The sequence below is a fragment of the Gymnoscopelus microlampas genome (genome assembly GCF_963454915.1).
Source record: "Gymnoscopelus microlampas genome assembly, chromosome: 1".
Taxonomy (NCBI): Eukaryota; Metazoa; Chordata; class Actinopteri; order Myctophiformes; family Myctophidae; genus Gymnoscopelus; species Gymnoscopelus microlampas.
In genome coordinates this window covers 53,155,404-53,181,073 of record NC_139962.1, presented here as the reverse complement: position 1 = coordinate 53,181,073, position 25,670 = coordinate 53,155,404, and the positions used below count along the sequence as shown (strand labels likewise).

The 25,670-nt window shown below is 43.0% G+C and overlaps 1 protein-coding gene across 1 annotated transcript; it reads right to left on the bottom strand.

Annotated features, from left to right (window-relative positions):
• Nucleotides 1-3,337: 3,337 nt before the first annotated feature.
• On the bottom strand, nt 3,338-9,703 carry LOC311044038 (uncharacterized protein). Its single transcript, XM_084055460.1, has 6 exons — nt 9,583-9,703; nt 7,262-7,505; nt 6,380-7,126; nt 5,826-5,888; nt 4,284-4,406; nt 3,338-3,627 (listed from the first exon to the last, which is right to left on the bottom strand). Exons 1-6 carry the CDS (start codon nt 9,583-9,585, stop codon nt 3,344-3,346), a joined length of 1,464 nt encoding a protein of 487 aa, XP_083911586.1. The 5' UTR covers nt 9,586-9,703; the 3' UTR covers nt 3,338-3,343.
• Nucleotides 9,704-25,670: the final 15,967 nt, after the last annotated feature.

Sequence of the window (25,670 nt, the reverse complement as noted above, 5' to 3'; positions counted from 1 at the left end):
AAGGGGCCTACGGGGCACTCTATGTCCCCACGAACGTAGACCAATCACAGCTCAGGTCGTTCTGCCATGTGCATATACAGTGAAGCACACACTGCTCCACCAATCACAGGTCAGTTCACGCTCAGGGATGGAGCAGGGACTTAACCACTTAAACCCCAGTATCAGTATTGTGACGAAAGCTTTCGCTGAAAATAGCAGATCGACTTGTCGATCTGCTATTTTCAGCGAAAGCTTTCCCCACAATAACAGAGAATACACTAGTAATGAGCCTTGAGAGACTCCGGTTACCCATATGGGGTTTAAGTGGTTAAAAAGATGTTGATGGTGCTGGAGGGGGGTGGTGGTACATGAGCACCGAAACATAGTTTGTGTGTCCGCAATATTACTGAGCATTTTCTTTCTACCGTATGCCTTAATTTATTTCGCACACCAAGAGAGCTTCATCTCTCTTATTAGTTCACGGAACCTCTGTGTGTTTGTCTGTCTGTCTGTCTGTCTGTCTGTCTGTCTGTCTGTCTGTCTGTCTGTCTGTCTGTCCAGGGTGTAACTCGGAAAGCGTCCGACCAAACAAACAGTCTCAGTCTCAAACCTTCAAACCTGTGTGTGTGTGTGTGTGTGTGTGTGTGTGTGTGTGTGTGTGTGTGTGTGTGTGTGTGTGTGTGTGTGTGTGTGTGTGTGTGTGTGTGTGTGTGTGTGTGTGTGTGTGTGTGTGTGTGTGTGTGTGTGTGTGTGTGTGTGTGTGTGTGTGTGTGTGTGTGTGTGTGTGCGTGCGTGCGTGCGTGCGTGCGTGCGTGCGCGTGTCATATGACAGAAGTGTAACCCGCCGAATGGCAATTTGATCGGACCAATGTTTTCAGTGAACAAAAAATCCCAAATATCTGCATCTGTCTTTGCTACTACTGTCTGTGTAGTAGCAAAAAGATGCTATAAAAAGAATTGCAGTCTCTGGCAATTTCTCATCATGCCAGTGGAAAAACAAAGCGTGCTGATTGCTGATACCGTATCATACTGCGTGCCAAGCCATACCTTGGCTGTTAGCACTTTCAGTAAATGTTTGAAGTGACATTTTAGTGTGTGTGTGTGTGCGCCCACTTGTGAAGCTGACACTTTGTTCACAAACTGCACACCTAGTAACTTGCTATCCATAGCTACAGAATTCACAGCCATGTGTTACTAGACTCATAACACACAAGACTTTAAATTCTAGCAATAAAACTTGAAAATCACCAAACTTCCACTTAAAAGGATCCCTGGCTAATAAGCCAAATATGCCTTAGGGACAGGTCGATTTTTAAAGAAGGGCACCCCTGGAGAAAATGTATGTGCCCTTATCTAAAATGCCATGACCCTCCCTTTGACTAAAAAAAAATCAATGACCCTCCCCAAGTGATTAAAAAAAAAAGACTAACCCTCCCCGCCTATTAGAGTTATATACGATATATTGTCCAACGATATAGCCTATCGTGGTATTAAAATGTGACGATAGGTATTGTCAAGATGTCATACTGTATCGTAATATTTTTTAAATTATTTTTATTTTCTTTATTTTTTTTGCCGGTGAAAGTTATAGGAGTTCTTACTGTATGGTGTATGACTACGAAATGTAAAGCTTATCATAATCACAGTAATTATTAATCATGTCTTCCATCATATTCAAGATATTTTGGAGAGAATGAAACAGACTCCAGTCACTTTCAGTTTAAAGCACTGCAGAGGGGAGGTGTTAATTGTGTGTCAGCTGATGCTCGTTGACGCTCGTTAATGTGACATGCGTCAAAGCAGTTATGCCAGTCTGCACTCTCAAATAGGCCTACATCTAATCTAAGATTGTTTACATGGCATTATACTGTATCTGGTATTATAGATTTGTTTTTAGCTGTTGTAAATAACTAGTCTGCACTTGGTTCGTAAAGTCTAGATGACAAAAATATGAGGTTTGTGGAATTTATAGTTATGCAGTGTTATATTATTTATATTTGTTATATTAGTGCCTATCTGTCCTCTGAAACAATGGGTTTATAGTTAGTGAGAACTTCACTTCTCCCTTAAGCTTGCATAAATGTATTTATTTGTGTGTACAAAGCACTTTGTAGTTGTTTTTTTTAAAGTGCTTTATAATTGTTATTTTAAACTAAAGATGATGGCCAATGTTGATGATACATGAGAAAAGAACATTAATAATGTATCATATGCCCAACATCATGTATGTGTCGTGAAATTAGTGTTATCTTGACACCCCTAACCCTCCCCATCAAATACAACAACATGACATTTAAAACTGATAATATGTCCGATGTTTTTCTTTCCACATTGATTAGAGTTAGAACATTACTGTAGTCAGTCTTGCTAAATGCACAGTGTAGTGTCTGTAGTGGTAGCAGAATGGACAGTGTTCTAAACTTACATGTGGGAAACCCATTGAATCCCATAATTATTAACTACAGTGACTACACTGTTGCCTACATCATGGGTTTTTAACTGGTGGTCCGTGGAGGTATTGCATGTTGCCCCTGACCATGCATTTAGTAATGTAGGAAAGTGAAGATTTGTATTATATTTTGTTTTATCGCTGGTGGATACTGTTAATGTGCATGACAACAGAAAGGAACTTCAACTCAAGGATGACTTTAAAGGGTCTGTAAATGTGAGAGTGTACAAATGGATCTATGGACCCTTAAAGGGTTAATTTTTTAGATCACTCTCAGACTGACATAAATAAAGAATAGATTGGATCCCGGAGATGAAACAAAAGGAGGTCTAATGCATATTCAATTAAAAATATATGAATAAAGTTAAGAATCACCGTTATGGTTATTCTGATTGTATTGAATTAGTATTCTACACAGTAGCTCCATAAAAAGAATATAGCTCCAGCAGACCGCAGGATGTATTCTATTAAAAATGATCAGAAACACATAAAAATAGACGCTGACAACAGTGTTTAAGTTTTAATATGAGTTTATTGAGAGGCTGAATATGAACATTATGGGACTTTATGGGACTTTTACAAGTCAAGGACCCCTACATTAATATGTATGTGGTTGAGGACCCCCATCTGTAAATGTGTTGTGCCAGGGACCCCCAGAAGAGAAGATTTTTTGTTTTTAAAAAAATCTAAAAATATTCAAAATGTTTCAATGCTTTAAAGATTTTTACAAAATGTTAAAAAAATAGCAGATCTACAAGCTTGCAGTGCGCCACAAAGTGACGCTTGTATATCTGCTATTTATGAATAGCCAACGTATAAAATATGGATAAAGTGGTTAAAATGATTGTTATTTTTGCTGAAGACCCCCTGAACGCCCCTGAACGCCCCCCCCCCCCCCCCCCCTCAGTCCCAGTGTTACATAGAATAGAGCAGAACACCACTGAATGTGGTGTCGTTGGATGAGGAGTCACCATAGAGCCTGTAGGAACCACCATGTAAACGCATGGTAACTCTGTCTCCCTGCTCCAGCTCAAGGATCATTCCATTAGACATGTATAAATAATTGTTACCATTATTCTTTGAAAGGTTATGAATGAGTTTCTGCTTATTTTTATACATGTTGACGCACACAGGCAGACAATGGCCACATGCAGTAAATCTGAACTGATAGACTCCTTTCAATGGTGCTGAGAAGATACCTGAGACAGAACAAACGCAGAACACACACACACACACACACACACACACACACACACACACACACACACACACACACACACACACACACACACACACACACATTATGTATACTCCGTTAATTCAATATTAAATTCTTTGGATTCCTGATGACACATTTTAAATGTATTTAGATCATTGGTTTTCAAAGTGGGGTCCGGGGACCCCAAGGGTCCTTGGGGAGGTTCCAGGGGGTCCCCAGCAAAATTACTTACTATAGCGTCACAATCATTTTAACCACTTTAACATTTTATACTTTGGCTATTCAAAAATAGCAGATCTACAAGCTCATAGCGCGGCACCAAGTGCTATTTAGATCTGCTATTTCAAAAAAATCTTGAACGTATAAGGGAAAGTTTTTGAATACTTATTTTTTAAGCAAACATTTGTAACATAAATCTTATCTTCTGGGGGTCCCTGGCACAATATATTTACAGATGGGGGTCTGTGACCAAATATATATCAATGTGGGGGTCCTTGACATGAAAAAGTGTGAGAACCACTGATTTAGATTATACTGTAATGTATTTATGTCTGATAGTCTGTTATATAAGTTGTGTAATTAGTTGGTGGTAATTGATAGTGTAAAGTTAAGTAACATAATGTAATCTCCACCTACCTGTAGATGAATTGTATGCGTTGCTGATGTTAGTGTGAACGTTCTTGTAGATCACAGTGGTTTCAGAACAAAATGGTCCAAATGTTCCATCCAAACCCACAGAAAAGGCCACCTTTGGTTTGTCTGTCAACACATCAACATTATCATATTGTTTCATATTAAAGTATATTGTTGTTATCAGGAGGAAACCTTGTATGTCCAAAACTATTCCTTTTTCTTTTATTATTATTAACAAACATTTTAAAATAGTGAAAATAGCAGATTTACAAGCTCACAATGCATCACGATGTGTTGTGAGCTCTTGTATGATGAAGTACGGCATTCATTTACGGGAAGAAGAAAAAGTTGAAATATGGATATAAAAGGTTTCTGCCTGACAGCGACGATATATTATACCAACTGTGTGTGTGTGTGTGTGTGTGTGTGTGTGTGTGTGTGTGTGTGTGTGTGTGTGTGTGTGTGTGTGTGTGTGTGTGTGTGTGTGTGTGTGTGTGTGTGTGTGTGTGTGTGTGTGTGTGTGTGTGTGTGTGTGTGTGTGTGTGTGTAGGCGCGCAGTGGTGGAAAAAGTTCTCACCATTTTTTATTTAAGTAAAAGTATCAATATCACAATGTAGATATACTCTGTTACATGTAAAAGTCTGGTATTCAAAATTTACTTGAGTAAAAGTACAAAAGTATTGGCATCAAAATGTACTTAAAGTACCGAAAGTAAAAGTACTCATTATGCAGAATGTCCCTTTTCAAGTTTTCAAAATGTATAAAACTCTTTTGAAAATATCTACAAGCTCACAACGCGTTACAATGTGACATGTTGTGAGCTTGTAGATCTGATATTTTCAAATGGCTGAAATATATATTGAGCTTAAGTGGTTAAGTGATAATAATCTATATCTGAAAGTAACTAGTCACTAAAGCTGTCAAATAATTATAGTGGAGTGAAAAGTACAATATTTGCCTCTGAGATGTAGAAGTAAAAGTATTTCAAATTGGAAATACTGAAGAAAGTAAAAGAAAGTTCTCACTTTGAGGGGGTCCCACACTCAGAATAAGGTCTGTGTCTAAATGAATGCAAACTAATGTACTTTATGTCAGAGCTACAGCAGAGCTGGCCTAATGTGATGAATAACATGTTAAAATCTATTCTAAAAGAGATTGACAGACATACAGGATCACAGAAATGTGGTCCATTGTTCTGTAGCCAGTAAAGTCAGGCTGATGCATTCTGTACAACATTCAGATGATGGAGAGACTCATGAGTAAGTGTACAGAGAGTTACAGTAGTCAAGGAGAAATAAAAGCATAAACTACTTTTTTCAGATGTGTATAGAATATATTCGATTTTGGAAAATCTAAACAGACACTACATTACTCATTAGAAAGTGTCAAATACAGATCAGGATATTGCATTGCATTGCAAGCATAGTAAAGTATGGGGGGGGCACTAGTGGTATAATCATGAAAATTATTTGTGAAAATTCAATAAATCTTATCTCCAAAGAGGTTTTTGAATGTTTGTATGTTTACTTTGCTAAACATACTTACTCCACAGTTTCGGCACTTTGTCCTCAGCAGTAGTCAGCTTGGTGGACAGCTGAGCATGGTGGGCTGAAATCAGATAAAACACTCATGCAGTTTTCACATGTAGAAAGCTTAGCCACTCAAACATACAGTATAATATATCAAAACAGCATCTATTCTCTGAGCTCAACTAAAGTAATTAACACCAGCCTATTTAGTTTTTCAACACTGACCTCTCCTAGCTGTATCACTGATCATCTCCTGTTCAAATTACCTTCAATTTCTTCCTTCAAGTCATGACCTCACTGGTAGTCTGGTCGCTAGTTTGTGCTGTTTTGTTTTTGTTTAATTGTATGAAGTGTTACATGGCTAATGACCAAAAGAAACAATTTCTACTACTACTACTACAGTAAATGACATGAGTCCAGAGTAGGTGTCAGCTAGTCACATTGCTCATCAAATCACATAATCAAAACAGCAAGTAAAAAATCAAGTAAACAACCCCAAATAACTATTTTTTTCCAAAACTACCCTCTCCTACATGCATTTACTACTAACGCTTTTGTTGTTCAAATTACCTTCACTGTCTTTCTTCAAGTCCTTCACCTTGGTCTCACTGGTACTCATTCTGGTCTCAAGGACATTCACTTTGGTCTCACTAGCAGTGAGTCTGGTCTTCAGGTCGTCCACGTTGTCCTCACTAGCAGTGAGTCTGGTCTTCAGGTCGTCCACGTTGTTCTCACTAGCAGTGAGTCTGGTCTTCAGGTCGTCCACGTTGTCCTCACTAGCAGTGAGTCTGGTCTTCAGGTCGTCCACGTTGTCCTCACTAGCAGTGAGTCTGGTCTTCAGGTCGTCCACGTTGTTCTCACTAGCAGTGAGTCTGGTCTTCAGGTCGTCCACGTTGTTCTCACTAGCAGTGAGTCTGGTCTTCAGGTCGTCCACATTGTCCTCACTAGCAGTGAGTCTGGTCTTCAGGTCGTCCACATTGTCCTCGCTAGCAGTGAGTCTGGTCTTCGGGTTGTCCACGTTGTTCTCACTAGCAGTGAGTCTGGTCTTCAGGTCGTCCACATTGTCCTCGCTAGCAGTGAGTCTGGTCTTCGGGTTGTCCACGTTGTTCTCACTAGCAGTGAGTCTGGTCTTCAGGTCGTCCACATTGTCCTCGCTAGCAGTGAGTCTGGTCTTCAGGTCGTCCACGTTGTCCTCACTAGCAGTGAGTCTGGTCTTCACCTTGGTCAAACTGGTATACATTCTGACCTTAAGGTCGTCCACGTTGTCCTCACTGGCAGTGAGTCTGGTCTTAAAGTTACTCAATTTGCAGGCCATTTCTGAAACATATCACAGAGAAAGTTACATGTTAAACTATGAAACATTTTAAACATAGACAGTATCAGTCTGTACCAATACAACTTATTTTAACTTATTGTTGCACAATAAGCATATAGCATCTTGACCGTCCTAACCTGAACCCTGGACCCGGAGTTCAGTCACTAAGTTCCTCTGCTCCTTGGCTTCTGCCTCGCTGGCTGCCACCTTTTTCTCCATGAACTCCAGCATCGCTCCCTGTTTTGACACGGTGTCTCCCAGGCTTCGCACCATGTCTAACAGCTGTCTCAGCACAGTCCAGTTGTCAGGCATTGGGGGGGAACCTGGTCCAGCATTGCTCTCCCTCTCCGTAGCCGATTCACTCTTTCCTTGAGCCGCAGCCTAATTTAATAGATTCAAAAGGATAAAACACAATAAAGCTAGAGAGCCTAATGCCATTGTGTTGCTTTGAGTGTAAGTGTGTGTAAACTGAGTGCCACGTGTTGTGGGGTAGAGGCTGGGAGGTTAGTAGAGAGAAGTATTGATTATATTCTATAATATCCAAAGTACAAGACAATAGAAATAAGAATAACAACATGGGTACAGTATGGAGCGTGCTAGAACTCAACTAATCTCTGGATATAATTTGGCCAAGCTGCTATTCAACCAGCCCTATATGGGTGACTTCATTTCGTAATTACCTACAAGCAACATATATAATACATACTGTACAGAAGCTATATAATAACAACTAGAAAAGTGTGCTCCGCGGGGCACAGGTCTCCGCCAGGCCGGGTTGCCTACCCAGGGACCGCAAACTTTGGAAGTCAGTCATAGCCACTTGGAATGTGATCGGAAAAAAATATAAGTCATACATCTTCAACACATTATCCTAGAGATAATGTGTAACAATTTGTGTGAGTTTTGGATAATATCTGTAGTTATAGTAGCAAAAATGTGTTTTGAAGAAAATGCCGGAAAATGTAACCTTGCACAATCTGGCCCATATGAAGAGTTGATCCATGGAAAAAACACTTTTATTGTACGACCAATAGGAGTTATTGGCCAAAACGCTAAGTGGGCTGTTGTAGCGCCACCATGAGGCCGATGTGAAATAATTTAGGGTGGAGGCTCTTCCTTGGCCTTCTGTGAGTGTGCATGCAAAGTTTCACAGTAATCAGGCGCTGCATTGATGATTTGTGGCATTTTGTGCAACATGGGCCACTCCTCCAAGCTTTTGAAGCCAATCGTAGCCAATCAGAATGGAATAGAAGAAATGTGACAGATATGTCTTGATCACACGACTACAGAGATAAGGTGTACCGAATTGCTTGAAGTTTGGCAACATACATGTTACAGCCTTGAGCCCTTCACCATGCTCCTACAGCTTACCATACACGTTGCATACAGACTTGAGCCCTTCACCATGCTCCTACAGCACACATGGGCAACATACGACCGAAGGGCCAGACCCGGCCTGTAATGTAGGATAATTGATTTAGCTGGTTGGGAAGTGGTGACCACTGTGGTGCACATGGGTAAGAATGCAGAGAGGCTTATTCTCATCTTCGAGGGTTACAGAAAGTACTGTTCAACACAGTCCCATGTTGCAAATAAAACAATAAAGTCTCTTCACTGATATAGTCCAAAACACGATCAAAACAAGTAATAATATGTTAGGCAAAAAAAGTAGCTCTTCACTCCTCAAAGGCTCCAAACATACTGACCAGCCTGCCTAAAGCCCAAACTGATTTCACGGAGCTAAAATTAAGATCCGGCCCTGGAGGTCGGGGTTCAACCCCCAGCCACTAGGCCGCTCGCCGTCACATCGTGACTCGCTGTGAGCTTGTAGATCTGCTATTTTCAAAAGATCTTGAAAAATAATCTTTGAACAATTTTGATTTTTTTTTTAACAGCACCAATCTTGTACGAGGCACACAATAATTTCAGATGGGGGTCCGCGGCCAAATGCACATTAATATGGGGGTCCATGACATGAAAGATTCTGAGTAACACTGGTCTAGAGAATAGGTTCTCTACGACATAACTTCATGCTGCTGATGTTAAACTGTCTGTCCTGGTGATATTATAACTACTAGACCATTATACCCGGTCGACGCATCCGTGGGGGGATATGCGCACAGGATCTGGCAACCCGGGAGGCGACGTTCTTTGACACATAAACGCTACTAAGAAAATGAGATTTGATGAAATCGGGCTTCACAGTTGCGTTCAGATGGTAATGGTCAATGGCTGTGTGCAAAATCAGAGCAATTGCTCCAGCCACTGAGGAGAACCGGGTTGTGACACCACTACACTCACCACTACAGAGGTTACTAGAATTATAGAATAGAATAATGCCACGACAAGAAAGTTACTGTAAACAATATAGTCTGGTAACACATGAGAGAAAGATGATCATCTTACCATAAGAAACAATATAGTCTGGTAACAAATGAGAGAAAGATGATCATCTTACCATAAGAGCTTCAAGTTGAACCTGTTGATGATCAACTAACGTCTGGAGAGAAAATCACGCGACAGGAAACCGCTGAAAGGAAGGACCTTTGAACCTTTCTCTGTTCGTCAATGACACTGGTCCCACTAACTAACACTTCTAGGCCAATAGGTAATAAAACCTAGGAAAGGAAACACAAGCAACGCAACAACAAATTACATTACTACTAAACAAGACCTTTTATACTGTTTCAGCGGTTTCACCACGTTAGGGAGGAGTGACATACATTTCCCACAAGGCATTTGGGTTCTATGACCTTCCAGGTTACAGTGAGTCATCTTTTACAAGACCCTCTAATCTTCTGCTCGTTAATCTTTTGTCTTTAGAGTGGCGACACAGTACCCTAGCTTTGTGCTGTGATAGTGACCATTGTTCAGCTCCTCTATCTGACCTAATCAATTGACACTCATCCTCTGCTTTGGATCTGAGTCCATAGGTCAACGCTTGAGGCCCTTACAATTGGTCATATTTCAGATTTAAACTTCAGTTGATACAATTTTAACTAATGCAGGAAATACACACACATAATATGGAATAATTATACGCAGACTTCCCTTGCTGGAAGGCCCGGACAATTCTACAACCTTTAAGGGTCCATTTGTTTCCATTTGTACACTCTAAGAGTTAAATGAACACTGGGGATTTGACAGTGTAGAGTGGGGGTCCAAATGGGGCTCCATGGTGTAATGCATGTCAAACTAGGGGTCCTTGAAACTAAAAACAGGTTGAGAATAACTAAACTAAAGTGGAAACCCAGTCTACACTGTAAAATCATCACGGGTCCATTTGGTTCCATGTGTACACTCTCAGAGTTACAGACCCTTAAGGGTCCATTTGGTTCCATGTGTACACTCTCAGAGTTACAGACCCTCAAGGGTCCATTTGGTTCCATGTGTATACTCTCAGAGTTACAGACCCTTAAGGGTCCATTTGGTTCCATGTGTATACTCTCAGAGTTACAGACCCTTAAGGGTCCATTTGGACCACTGGCTTTTATCACTCTTTTTATCATTAATTATGACTGTGAAGCGCTCAAGAAGTTGAAAGTATTGGTTATCTTTTGTCACAAAAGTGTATGGAATTGCTGCCATGCAGTTTAAGGGAGGTTTTAGTACATCAAGGTAAATACAGGCTTTTATTTGAGCCTGTATTTAGTTACAGGCTCAAATAAAGCCTGTCTCAGGTTGCATTGATGCGTTAAGACGCATCAATGTTGTCAGTTACTTGGAAGTCGGATGTCAAGAACTTCCACAGAAATGGGAGTTAGAATTTCAAGGGAAACTGTACCGGTTTACCTGGTTGAGTCATCATTAGTAGGAAATGTGCCCATATCAATCACATGTGCTTGCTTGTACTTTTGCAATTCGAAAATGGCCCCTGTCTAAGTCTTAACCCCCCCCCACTCCCCCCTCCCTGATTTTTTCTTCTCTTGTACATAGTTTTCACTCTTCATACCAGTAACCTGTAAGCTGATTGTATGACGTTCTGTATAATATATCTGTCTGTCTCTTATATGTCATCATGATTTGTGTGCATGTGGATCTCATTTTAAACAAGCTTAGTGCTTTATGAGTCTTCCAGTTTAGTAGACCTTGTATTATGAATATCCAGTTATAAATTGGTCATTGTAACCTACCCGGTGTATGTAATTCTATGAGTAACAAAAACACACTTAAAAGAGGATATCTCTGTGTTGGAAATTGGGATAATGCATCTCCCTAATATGCCTAACACCTGTTGAAGTGTTGCTTAATTGTTCAACCACCATCATTAAGACTCTGAATAGATTTGACTGGGTCGTTCACACTTGCTGTGCGTTGATGGCTTGTTAAGGACCGTCATTGATTCTAAATAGACCAAGGTGTTACTGGATTTGAATCCGTTGTATCATTTGAAAAAAACTTTGTATGCAATCCAAAATTGCATGACCCTCCCTTGGATTCAAAGTAAAATTAGCTGACCCTCCCTTGTACTACAATTAGAAAGGCATGACCCTCCCCTATTTTCCTCCAGGGACCCCCTTCTGTAAATTTCGACTGGTCCCTTAATACGTACATTATAATTGTCCACTATAACTAAAATGTCAAATTAAAAACACCTTTTTGGACACACCATAGACTTATGAGCATGCGCACTAGTGTCCTTTTTGCGTCCTACGGCAGCCCGGTATGTCAAGGAATGAACGCGAGATATTTATTAAATACACTCGAGATCAGTGGCGTCGTTAGGGGTGGGCTTCGGTGGCTATAGCCACCAATGTTTTGTCCAAAGCCACCAATAAAAAAATTAAAAAATTAAAAAATTAAAAGTTTTTTTTTTTTTTTTGAATTATATATCTATCACCCTAACCTACCCCTAACCCTAAAACCGAAATAGAGTAACAAAAAACGGGGGAAAAAGCACCCTAATCCGCGAAATCTGCGCGCGCGTGCATGTGCCCGTTGCCTGCGGGGCTAAGCCCCCGACCTAGTAGAGACCTAGCGACGCGTCTGCTCGAGATGCATATATATATGTAAATGCATATATATAATGTATAATATGTTTACATATTTATATGTATATATATAAATATCTCTCAGTATGTTTTGCTCGTGCATGTATTTCTCCCCGCCTGCAGTTCCAGCTTTGGCCACTGGGGTGGCGGCTTCAATGTTTCTCAGCAACTCTGGGGGCTTGCCACACTTGGACAAATTACAATGACATCATCAACTTGCGACGGGCATTGCCCCTCTTGGGTAAGAGATGAACTGTGCTGTGAATGTGCTATAAGCTAGTAGATCTGCTATTTCAGATTTTTTTTTAAAAATGTGTGCAAATCTTTGAATATATATATATATATTTTTAAAACGAACATTTTGAACTCAGATCTTTGCTTCTGGGGGTCCCTGGCACAAAGTGTTTTTGAGATGGGGGTCCGCGTCCAAATACATATCATTTTGGGGGTCCTTGACATGAAAACGTTTGTCAACCACTGATGTATATAGACATGTTGGTGCGGCAGGGGCTTTAAAAAAAGGGCACTCACCCCACTGCACTATTCCTGCTCTGTTGTTGCCACAGCGCCCCCATCCGTAATCACACACTATGTTCATGGTATGGTACCCGTTTAAACGCTTATACTTTCAAAAGTTTTGCAAAAATAGCTGCTCTACAAGCTCACAACGTTTTGTGAAAATGTGTGATGATTTGTGAACATTTTCAACTATTATGACATTCTCATAATAGGAATGCCAGGTTGAAAGTGCCTAAAGTCTACCGAAACCAGTCGTGGACGAAGTACTCACATTTTTAAAGTAAAAGTATCAATACCACAATGTATACTGTTTTACAAGTAAAGGTCCGGTATTAAAAATGTACTTGAGTAAAAATACAAAAGTATTGGCATCAAAATATACTTAAAGTATCAAAAGTAAAAGTACTCATTATGCAGAATGTCCGAATTGTGCTCAAAATGTATAAAAATCTTTTGAAAATGCGATGCGATGCGTTGTGAGCCTGTAGATATGCTATTTTCAAATAGCCAAAGTATTATATAGGGTTGAAGTGATTAATGTATGTTTTGTACAAAGTAACTAGTAACTATAGTTTTCAAATAATTGTAGTGAGTACAATATTTGCCTTCTGAGATGTTGTGGATTGGAAGTAAACGTCTTGAAAATTGGAAATACTCCAGTAAAGTAAAAAAAATCCTCAAATTAGTACAGTACTTGAGTAAATGTATTTAGTTACTTTACACCACTGGCTGAAACATATTTCTCTGATCTGTTATTACCCTAGACCTGTTATAGCCGAGTGAAGCTACAGTAACAGTCCTTTCTTGTGTGCCTCGCTTATTATAAGGGAAGCTGTGTAAATCAAAACGTAGTTAATCCTCCTTTTCCATTCATGTTTTAGTGTTTACTTTTAATTTACTCTCATCCTCTCTAAGCTGCTTTGTATATTTGTGATTATTTATGATTGGAATTACCTCAAGCAGCGTCAACAACAGGAGTCTAAGTGATGTAACATGATATTGATATTGTTTATTAAGTGTAAATTACACTGTAATTTCACAATTCACTAGTTAGCATGGCCAAGGGCCCAGCCATCTAGAACAGGGTTTGTTTGTACTGTACAGTACTGTATGTTTGCATGACAGAAAAAGTCATAGCAAAGAGAAAAGTACATTTAGAGTGTCTACAGCCATAATGCTGTATCTTATGGGTGTTACATACATTTAACCACATGAACCCTAGCGTCCTTATTCAGGGCATGTCATAATAAGCTAACATTTGGCCAAAACTAAGCAAACATTCGGTGAAAATAAGCTTAAGACGATGCGCTGTGAGCTTGGAAAGCTATTTTCAACAATTGTAAGTTGGAATTGTAAGGAGATGAGGCATTACATTTAGTTTGACTCAGTTCCACATATAAATATTGTGAAAATAGCCGATCGACAAGCTCACAACACCTCCGTGTTGCGAGGCGTTGTGAGCATGTAGATCGGCTATTTTCAAAACATTTGCCTCTTTCTTATATTATTTGACAATTGTTTGACCAGTTTTTATAGTATAGTTTGTTGATACTTTTGATGCAGTAAATTGTATTTTTTGTTATTTTCTGTCTTTCCTTTTTGAGGTATTAAAAATGTCTTAAAAGTTCTTAAATTGTCACTTCACTGTCATCTGGGGACCCCCCCCCCCCAAAAGAATCATGTGGGGACCCACAGGTTGAGAACCACTGTTTTAAATGGTTAAAAACTATCCCCCATGCTTCTGGCCCAGCCAGAAGAAAAGAGCTTTGTAACTTAGTACCTGTTGCATCGTTACTTGGTGTTCCAGTGTTTCGCCATCAACATAAACATCAAAAGAGGCCATTGACTATTGTACCCATCTTATCCCCAGTAATTGGCTCAGCCAGCATGAAATTGGCTCAATTCTCAGTTTATCTTTGCCAACCATTAAAAACTCTCTCTCTCTCCATAACTCACTAAACAGCTTACTTGTACACTGAGCTTGTCATCGTTCTTGCCAAAATGCTGTGCTCACAATATTCTTCAAATGTCCATGAATTTAATTATGCTACACATTAGGCTATGGAGGTTGCACCGCGCTAGTTACTTTCAGCGTATTCATGAACACACTCCCTCCTTCCAAACCGCCATGAAAGAGCACCTGTCTGCAATTTGTAGCTGGTCCTAGAAAGGTCATCTTACTCAGATATTTTACTTAAGTGAAAGTAGCAATACCACAATATAAAAAAGTGTTGTCATCAAAATATACTTAAAGTACCAAAAGTAAAAGTGCAAAAATGTTTGAAAATAGCAGATCTAATAGCTCACAACGCGTTGCGATGCGACGTGTTGTGAGCTTGTAGATCGGCTATTTTCAAATAGCCTATGTATAAAATAGGGCTGAAGTGGTTAATGTGTGTTTTGTAATATAATAATTTATATCTGCAAAGTAACAAGTAACTAAAGTTTTTAAATAATTGTAGTGGAGTAAAAGTACAATATTTGCATCTGAGATGTAGTGAAGTAGAAGTAAAAGTGTCGAAAATTTGAAATACTCCAGTAAAGTAAAAATACCTCACAATTGTACTTAAGTATAGTACTTGAGTAAATGTACTTAGTTGCTTTACACCACTGCTTAGCTTGACACCAGAAATGCCCCCCCCCCCCCCAACTGTTTACTGTACATATACGTTTATTGCTACTAGTGTTGATGATGTCTTGTATATTATTGTATGTCTTTAAATGTCTCGATGAATTGAATACAGGACTACAACGGAAACAAGCCCCCTAGGGCTTTTGTGTCCTTTTAGCATCATTGTAAAATCGTACCACTGTACTATTTGCATGCTGTTAATAAAGTATTCAATCCATCAAAAAAACGCCTTTTTTGTTGTTCTATTTTGGCCATCAAACTCACTTCCAAAACTATGTACAGGTAATGATAAACACATGTTTGCGTGATGCAATGTGCTGCACTGCTGTGTGTTAGGCATTACATTATTCAGTGTGATTATTATGTTATCCAGAAATAAACGCATGTTATCTTTGCAGGAGTGCCTGCATCAAGTATTAATGTGTCTTCCTGACTAACTGTATTCACATGTTATCATTAGTAGCCTGCAGTTAGTACATTCAATGTTCTTTAGGCCATTCACAGACAATACGCCCCAAAGTATGCCTTTTCATTCCTATCCAGTGTTTTCTTTTTTCATGAGCGCCACATATTATTCTGAAAAACGATCCTTGTTTGTGCGCATGCCATGTGTGCATCCTATTATCAATATACTACAGGCAGTATCAGAGTGATGATAATACATCACCATTAAATTTGATTCAAACACTACTTCCAATCTGTGACAGCTGTGTCCCTACATGGGGCCGTATGATGTATGTTTGACATTGCATAATTCAGTGTGATCATTATGTTGTTCAGGAAGAAATAATCCTTGTTCTCGTCGCAGGAGTGCTTGAAACAGGTATTAATTAGGCATAGTGACTGCATCGCGTTCACATTGATCATTACAGTAGCTTACATTGAAGTTGCAAGAAAAATGAAGTGTGCCTGCACTATTTGGCAAAACAAATCAATGAAATGTCGGGTAAGCATCAAAAATAATTAACAAACAACCGGGAGAAGAAACAGAATCCGTACGTCAGGAAAAATGAGAATGTCCCCTTAATGCTCTCCTTAGGAAATAACTTGAATCCATCAAGTGAATACAGGAGGGTAGTCACAAAGCAAGTACTCTTCGCCTCATGAAATCAAAATCAATCTTTAAGTTTTGTTTATCCCATGTCTTGCATTGAATTTAACCTATAGTTACTAGTTACTTAGTAGATTTTGATTACTCTTACAAAACACACATTAACCACAGCACTTTGTGAGCTTGTAGATCTGCTATTTTCAAAAGCTTTTTATACATTTGAAAACTAGAGGTTACGTAGGTAACCCCGGTTCTTTTAGTTTAGGAGTGAGTCACTCACTATGGGAAACAGCGCCATCTGGCGATGCAACAGAGCTACACAATACGCTCCCGGGGCCCATTTCATTGGGCTAGAGGGTATGTCACGTGACCGGCTGTCCCTTCCCCTTTCCGGAAGGACATATAAGGCCTGGTCGTGACGTAGTACTTCCTCTTACCACAGGTCCTCTGTTCGCAGTGGCGAAACAAAGGGGTGTTTGGTGAGTGCCTCACTCCTAAACTAAAAGAACCGGGGTTACCTACGTAACCTCTAGTTCTTTGTCGTTTTGAGTCGTGAGGCACTCACTATGGGATCTATAAACCCCCCGGAAGCGTTAAAAACATTGTATCCCCAGAAAAAACGCACGTCCCCTACTGGCTCAGGGACCCGCACACGGCGGGCCCCTGCTTCAGGGACGCCCAGGCCCACCGGGCCTGGACACGGCACAAGGGATGAGATAAACGAAAACCCTGACAGACCGAAGTCTTCCCCATTCAGCTAATAGAAGACAAGGCTCGTCACCTACTAACCTCCTTGTAAGGGAACAGGGCCCCCCTGCTCCCTAGGACCCAACAGATTGTTAGCCCCACGGGATCACATCAGGGGGAGAAAAGGCACCTCAAGTAGATGAGGCTGCCACGCCAAGGACTGCGTGTGTCACCGAGGAAGCCGCCATGTCCAGGCTGTAGAAAGCTGCAACGGTCGAAGGAGACGACCAGTTAGCAGCCCTGCAAATCTCCTGGACCGAAACCTCTCTAGAGAGGGCCCAGGAAGCAGCCAACCTCCTAGTCGAGTGCGCCCTCAGTCCAACAGGTACTGGGGCCCCACTACTAGTATAGGCGAGCCTTACGGCCTCAACTATCCACCTGGAAAGCGTTGACTTGGCCATCGCCTTCCGCTGGTCACCCCGGCCGTAGGAGACAAACAATCGTGTTTACGACCTACCAGGCGCCGTCACCTGACAGTAGAGCTTCAAAGCCCTCACTGGACAGAGACAATGTGACCGCTCATCCACCACCGAAGCAAAAGGAGGTGGACGAAACGCAACCAACTCGACCGGAGCCGGTGCCACCACCCCGGTCTTGGTAACGAACGACAAGTTTGGTGTCAGCAGAACCCGTCTGCTATCCCCAGAGCACCTCAAGCACTCCGAACTCACCGAGAGTGCATGCAGGTCACCGACCCTCTTGGCCATAGCCAGGGCCACCAAAAAGACTGTTTTCAGACTCAACACCTTGAGGCTCACAGTCTCGAGGGGTTCAAACGGGGGGAAGGCAGAGTGCATTCAGCACCACCGCCAGATCCCAGGCCGGAAACAGAGGCCTGTTACCCGGCCTGGTCCGTCTGGCCCCGCCCAAGAACCGCCGTACCAGGTGACGATCGCCAACCGTCCCGCCTTCGAAAACCTTCGTGGCAGACGGAGATGGCATCCAAGTACACCATGACCGTCGAGAAGGTCAAACCCTGATTCAGCTTGCTCTGCAAGAGAAAAAGGAAGCCGCGTACCGGGGCCCAAAAAGCCACCACCACTGGTGACTGCCCCTGGCACCATGTCACGAAAATATTCCATTTGACGTCATAGGCAGCCCTAGTAGAAAACGGACCTCGCCCCCTGGATGGTAACCACCACGTCAGGGGGCAGACCACACGAATCTAGGTTGGCCCTCACACAGGCCAGACCCACAGGTCTAGGTCCCAGGGGCCTAGACCTGTGGGTTGGGGCTGGGGTGGTTCGGCGTAGAGCAGAGAAGTTATCTCCGATCCCCACACGCCCGAACCTGGAGCAACCGGCAGTACAGTCAGGCCCTGGGGCTGGCGTCCGTCGTGACAGCCGTCCGTCATGACAGCCGTCCGTGAGATCACAGCGCCTCCCCTGACGCCTTCTGACAGAAAGGGTGCGCATGAGCACAGCCTAAGTGAATCCACGCAAGTGGAGACACCAGACCTTGTCGAGGGTCCACGGTAGGTGGGATCCTGAGAGCCCGCATCCACCTCTGAAAGGTCCCAAAATAGCCTACTTAGGCAGGTCAGGTGTATGGCTGAAGTCATGAGACCCGCCACCTGCACGCACAGCCTGTAAGTGACTGTCTTTCCTACGTGGAAAGGCCTCACACAGGACAGGAAGCCGTCTAACCACTCCTGAGACAGACGTGCTGCGAGCGTGGTCGAGTCCAGTGAGAACCCTATAAGGGAGGACTGCTGGGACGGAACCAAAACGCTCCTTCTAGAAACCGACAGTGAAAAACCGACAGTAATCGCGCCTCAGGGCTACGTTGGTCCACCTGTCCCCCTGACCGAACGTGCGCAGGAGCGCCACGGTCATCAGCATACGAAACCTGAATTTCGTAAGAGACTTGATGAGACCCCTTCATCCAGAAAGGGTCACAAAGCCTCCCCCCTCCTTCTTTGGCCAGAAAACACACGAAAACCAGTTGTACCAAAAACTGGGAAAAAAAAAAAACGGGGTTACCTAAGTAACCTCTAGGTTCCAATTCGTAGACGGTTTTCTGAAGATGCCCTTGCTCAGTAGAGAGAGTCCCTCTCTCTCAGAGACATGGCTGCATTACCTCTCCGCATGAGAGGAACATCCTGTGTCTGACATAGGAGGCATGTAAAGGTACGTGGAAAATCACGTTGTTGTCCAGGGGAGCTGACCGGTACAACCACAGTGTGTTACTGCTGTACTGAGCCTGACCAGTACAGAAAACCAGTGTAACACTGACGTACCTGCTGCATTAAGCAACACAGTGTTGTCGTAAGCGAGGCTAGGTAGCCGCTAGGTGAAAACAACAGCAGAAATTTCCTGTGCACCGGGTAGACGGGAATGTGGAAACACGCATCCTTTAAGTCTATGCTGGTCCATCCGTCGCCCTGACGCACCGTGCGTAGTAACGCTGCGTTCGTCAGCATGCGAAAAATTGAATTTCGTTAGAAATGTATTGAGACCTCTCAGGTCCAGTATGGGACGTACACCCCCCCCCCCCCTTTTTCTTAACCAGGAAAAACTTTGAAAATCCAGGCGTTTCCGATCTGGGGAGAACTCTCCTATTGCGCCATTGTTTAGGAGAGAGAGAGAACCTCCTCTCGTAACGTAACTGCCGCTGCGCCCGTCGCGCTGGAGAAAATCACTTTGTCTGACATCGGGGGTTTCATGCAAAACTGTAACTTGTAACCCTTCTGTATGGTGCGCAGCACCCAATGAGACGGGTCGCAAGCTTTCCATTTCGCTAGACAGCGAGCTAGTGGGTTGAGGCGAGTTAAAGAAACTGCTCGCCCCACCGGCTGTCTGCCCGTTGTCATGGAGACCAGTGACGCGCTCGCACGCTCTGGCGTTGCCAAACGTATGACGCTCGATAGAGGCAGTACGGGTGTTACCTGATTGACAGAAGGATTCGGGAAAGTCACGTGACCCCGCACGCGGTGCCTCCCCAACATTGGTATCCGGTCGGAGAAGCCCCTTGTCCGTCTCCGGTCGGAAACGGAAACAGTTGGATTCGGGGAGGTCACGTGAGACAGTACGCGGTACCTCCCCGACGTCAACATCCGGTGGGGGACGCTCGACGTCCGTCTCCGGTCGGACACGGAAGTATGTAACTTGTTTACCTTCCGTTCGGCCATCTTGGGAGGGCCCTGTGATGCAGAAGCGTTTTGGCGCCCTCTCCAAGATGGTGGAATCGGTTGTAAAAACGGGCGTGACCCCTGTGCCAAGGTGCAAAGGCGCCCTCTGGCGGACAGGGGTGGTACCGTTCTTACAATTGATTTTACAACTGGTTTTATTGTTACCTTCAATGGAGTCAGTACATGCAGTGTTTCTGTCCCACACGTATTTGGAAAAACGAGAACCGGCTTTACCAAATACTGTGGGCTCATGGGGGGGGTCAGATTGCTCGTCCCACACGTATCTGAAAAACCGACGAGGGGTTTTTCGGATACTGTGGGCCCAAAGGCAGACCATCGAGAACGGTCCTCGTTCTCCCTGGCACACAGGCGGAGTTGGAATAAGACAAGGTTTTGTACTTTTCAACGCATGTAAAACCACAATCACAGGGTATTTCTTCACAGATCTTACAGTAAGTGCGACATGCTCCTCTGTTTGGCTGTGGAGGCTGGAGACTGGTTTTCCCATCTGCACTGGAGTTATTCAATTCAGTGTAGCAAACACATTGGCATAATGGCGAACATTATATAAAAATAATGGAGAAACGCATTATACTTCGTATCCCGTCAGTGTTTGGAAGGCCGAGAAACCGGTTCCGTCCAATCATTAAGGGCTTAGTTCAGAGTTATTCAATTCAGTGTAGCAAACACATTGGCATAATGGCGAACATTATATAAAAATAATGGATAAACGCATTATACTTCGCATCCCGTCAGTGTTTGGAAGGCCGAGAAACCGGTTCCGTCCAATCACTATGGGTTTATTTCAGATAGTGTCTGAACCATGCAGGGTGTGGTGAAAGAACAACCATAATAGCACAAACACAGGCAATAAAAACAATATATTGACATGAAGGCATTATATCGTATCCCAGCCGCATTTGGAAATGCAATATGTGACAAGTGTGACAGACATATTGGCACAGTGATAAGCATTAAGTACCACAATATACTGACGTTGATATGCATAACATGTTGTATCCGACAGTGTAGGAGGACGAGCACCGACCATTTTCCTAGCATTGTGGACTCATGTCGACATGGTTTGAATAATGCAAAGGTTTGGTTCTTTGTAACAAATTTTATTGGCACAAAAAACAGGCATTATATTTTGTACTGACCTCACAGAATGCAAAAAACTACCCTGCTTCTGCTCTGTAGACACTGGGAGGAACAGGGCGGTCAACGTCGCGTACTCCGCTCACGAAGGGGGTCGGGCTAGCTTACCGCGGGCCACCACTTGTGGCAGCTGGAGTTGGGGTAGGGAGGCGGGAGTGTCGCGGTGGTGCTGGGCGAGCACCGCTAGCACCTTCGGCGTTCCCCGTACAGGCCCTGGCCTGACCGTAGCGAGCCATCGCGTGGTGAAAGAAGCAGCTGCGGCTGTAGCCGAAACAGTTAAGCTGGTTAAAGGTTAAGCTAACCGCTCCATCAGGGGGGTTAGCGCCGCGGATGTAGCCTAACGGCCAAGTTAGTAGCAGCTAGGCTAAGAAGCAGCTAAAGGCTAATGCCGGCTCACCAAAGCTAGGCTAACGGCCCTATTCGGGGAGTTAGCTCAACGGGAAAGGGGTTTAGCGCTGTGGATGCGGGAGGGTTTCGGGGGGACATAGCGAGAGCCGCCGGTGTCCACTAAAACTACCGGTACAGGCCGTAGCCAGGCCGTATCTGTGACGAAGCAGCCTCACCGAGAGCCGGACGAGACAAGCAACACAGTTCGAGTATCGCGGGAGGGTTTCGGGGGGACAGAGCGAGAGCCGCCAGTGTCCACTAAAACTACCGGCACATACCGTAGCCAGGCCGTATCTGTGACGAAGCAGCCTCACCGAGAGCCGGGCAAGACACGCAACACAGTTCGAGTATCGCGGGAGGGTTTCGGGGGGACAGAGCGAGAGCCGCTGGTGTCCACTAAAACTACCGGCACAGGCCGTATCTGTGACGAAGCAGCCTCACCGAGAGCCGGACGAGACAAGCAACACAGTTCGAGTATCGTGGAAAAGAACAGCTTTAAGCTAACGTCGGCTCACAAAAAGCTAGGCTAACAGCTCTGTTCGGGGAGTTAGCTCAGCGGGAAAGGGGGTTAGCGCTGTGGAGGTAGCCGAAGCTAGTAACAGCTAGCGGCTAGGCTCAGAGGCAGCTAAGGGCTAACACCGGCTCACCACGAGGTAGAATAAAGTTAGTTTCCTGGAGTTTAGTCGAGCGAGAAAACCCGTGGGTGACTTATCCTAGCCTCCGCTTTTAGGGCTAAAGCTGGTTTCTCACTTTGGGTCCTGAAGAGTAGTAATAGTCGAATAAATGTAGAATTCAGTTTTTAACAAGCGTGTAGCCATGTTATCATCTGCGAACAGAGGAACTGAAGAGGAAGTACTACGTCATGACCAGGCCTTATATGTCCTTCCGGAAAGGGGAAGGGACAGCCGGTCACGTGACATACCCTCTAGCCCAATGAAATGGGCCCCGGGAGCGTATTGTGTAGCTCTGTTGCATCGCCAGATGGCGCTGTTTCCCATAGTGAGTGCCTCACGACTCAAAACGACAAAGAACTTGAAATAGGACATTCTGCCTAATGAGTACTTTTACTTTTGGCACTTTAAGTACATGTTGGTACCAATACTTTAGTACTTTTACTCAAGTAAATTCTGAATGTCTGACTTTTACTTGTAACAGAGTATTTCTACATTGCAGTATTTTTACTTTTACTTGAGAAAAAAAATGCGTAAAAAGTGCTTTTTCCACCACTTATTGCAGTCGCTGTACCGCACTGTTGTCCCGAAAAGAGAGCTGAGCCAGAAGGCAAAGCTCTCGATATACAGACAGAGCAATCCTCGTTCCTATACTCTCACCTATGGTCACTAAGTGTGGGTAATGACCGAAAGATCCCGGATACAAACGGCCAAAAGAGTTTTCTCATACGGGTGGCTGGCCTCTCCCTTAGAGATAGGGTGAGAAGTACAATTATCACAAGGGATTCAGAGTAGAGCCACTGCTCCTTCACTTGGAAAGGAGCCAGCATCCCAGTTTTAAAATGAAGCCAATAAGGAAGTGCCGAATTCCCTGCAGTTCTCATTAATGGCCTAGCAGGTGTCGCTATTTCCCTTCCTGCTGGCTGCATAACAATTACCAAGCCATTGATTACAATGGGGATTTGACCGGACTTCACACTTGATTTTATTACCTTAGTAATCATTGTCCTAAATAGCCTACTTTATATATGCTTTCAGTCGCTAGTTTAAAAAAAAAGCATGATATGCGTTTTTGTAAATGTATGATAAAGTAGGCTTCTAGGGCTTCTACTGGCTCTATTGAGACCCGCCCCTCGCTGCCCTTCCAGCCAATAGCATTCGTTTATGGTTGTTTTTCGGGACCGGAAATTCCAAGATGGTGGATTTGAATTCACCGGAAAAGTGACTTCAAAACAGGTCTGTAGAAACCAATGGGTTTAGTTTAGTTTAGTTTAGTTTATTTCAGTCAGTCAATTTGTGGTAACATTACAGTAGGTAATAAAATAAAAAATGTTATCATGAAAAGATACCCACATTTCTGACCAAAAAGGTATGGGCTGAAGCATTGCTTATTACGCCTACCCTTTTACAAAACAAAGAAAGTCAAAAATGGACAGAGAAAAAGAAACAAAAAACAAAAAACAACCAAAAGAAAAAAAGGAAACAAGGTACAAGGACAAGATACTTTTCTGTACATGTACGTGTTTGCTGTACTGTACAAGTATTTGTATATGCTATGATAAATAAAGTCATACAGAAGGCACATGCCATTTATGTTTTTTTTTATAATTATCTATCATCTTATTTTTAAGTAATCTTTTGAATATTTTTAATGAGCTACACAATTTCAGATCTTTATCAAGGCTGTTCCACAGAGTTACTCCTTTGAATGTTGTACATCTTTGTTTTGCATTTGTTCTTGCTTTTTCTTTTGAGTAAATGCATGTACCCCTGAGACTTTGTTTGTCTTTTATGAAACATCTTTTGGGTGACGTCACCGCTCCCTTAGTCCATATTCTTTTACCGTCTATTAGTACAGTGGGTTAGCAAAAAATTGTGCACTTTTTGAGAAAAGCATGAAACTTTTACCATAGTTAGATGATACCATGAGGTGTATTTTCAGATGTGGAGTCAAGTCTGATTTGACCTCTGAGGCCCGGGAGAGGTCAAATTCTAAATGGCTGCCTAAAATATTGAAAAATGCTTAACTTTGGAACCAAACACAGTAGAAGAACATTTAAGGTGTCATTTCCCACTCATTTTAAGTGCCCAGTCAGTTGGTGATACTTGAGATCAATAGAATTCAAGAAAATACCTTCAGATCAATGTCAAGGTCAAATTATACGGACAAAGGGAAGCGAAAGGTGCAAAAAGGTGGTTTATTTCCCAAATAATGAAAGTACCAAGTGATTTAAAAAAAATAAATGATGATGACAATAATAATTGTGATAATAACTTATATTAATACAGCACCTGTAATTGAGCCAAAGGTTGCTTAACAAAACAAAAAAAACAATCAGAAACAATCAGTGGATGGAGATACGGCGAACAGACCATGCTTAGTGTCCTTTCATATCAGGATCACGTAATGGAAATACCGTACTGAAATTTCTTAACCGTCTATCTGTCTAGTATAGTATTGGGTGGCGCCCCCTGGCTGACTCCCCTCCCCAGATCCTCGCCTTAGGGGGTTCTCGGATGAGAACTAAACCCTAACACAGTCTCCCGCACAAAAACACAGATGCAAGTGCACATGCAAGTGCAGCTTTGACACACGTGCACCGTCCAGTGCACCCTTTCTGGCAGTTACACCGGATCAGCTCATGGCAAGATTTAGCTGCTTCAGGGAGAGCTGTCCAGAATGGCTGCCAGCCAGTGGATTCTTTTGTCCAACCCCAGTCAGATGGCTCTGGTATCTTTGAATCCAAGACCAGAGACTGGTTCCACAGGTTGGCCTGAAAGCAAGTCCGCTTGATGTGCTCTTTAAGGGCTGCCTGGGTTGGAGGGATGTTCTCCAAAGTCCTGGACTTCTGTGAGAAAAGGTGTTTCCTAGCATCATTTACCTCCATACAGTCACTGGTTCGGTCGTACATCAGCACCACAAATCGCTCTATCAGTAACCTTGATCCTTCACTGACCTCACTTGGCATGGCCAGGAGTTCCTGCAGAGCACCAGTTACCTCTGGGAAAGACTTCCAAGTCTCACAGGCTGTCTTCTTCCCTCGGCCAGCAAATGCAGACACAGTGTCACACCCAGTGAAAGCGTGGAAGACAGGGAGAGTCAGGCACTTGGCAGGAGTCATTGTGGTCTTTTTTCAAGGCTGTACATCTCGTGTCAAACAAGAGATGGAGACATCGACCATTTCTTTTCCAATGAAAACCAGGCAGCACCCCCAGCTCTGTCAAGTGGAGGAAAACTTCGGTTTGGGGTTAAAGCTGAT

Coding starts and splice junctions, on each gene's coding strand:
- LOC311044038 (XM_084055460.1), bottom strand. Junction 7,127..7,261: donor ACTCCGGGTCCAGGGTTCAG/GTTAGGACGGTC, acceptor GATATGTTTCAG/AAATGGCCTGCAAATTGAGT. Junction 4,407..5,825: donor CAAAGTGCCGAAACTGTGGA/GTAAGTATGTTT, acceptor ATGTGTTGACAG/ACAAACCAAAGGTGGCCTTT.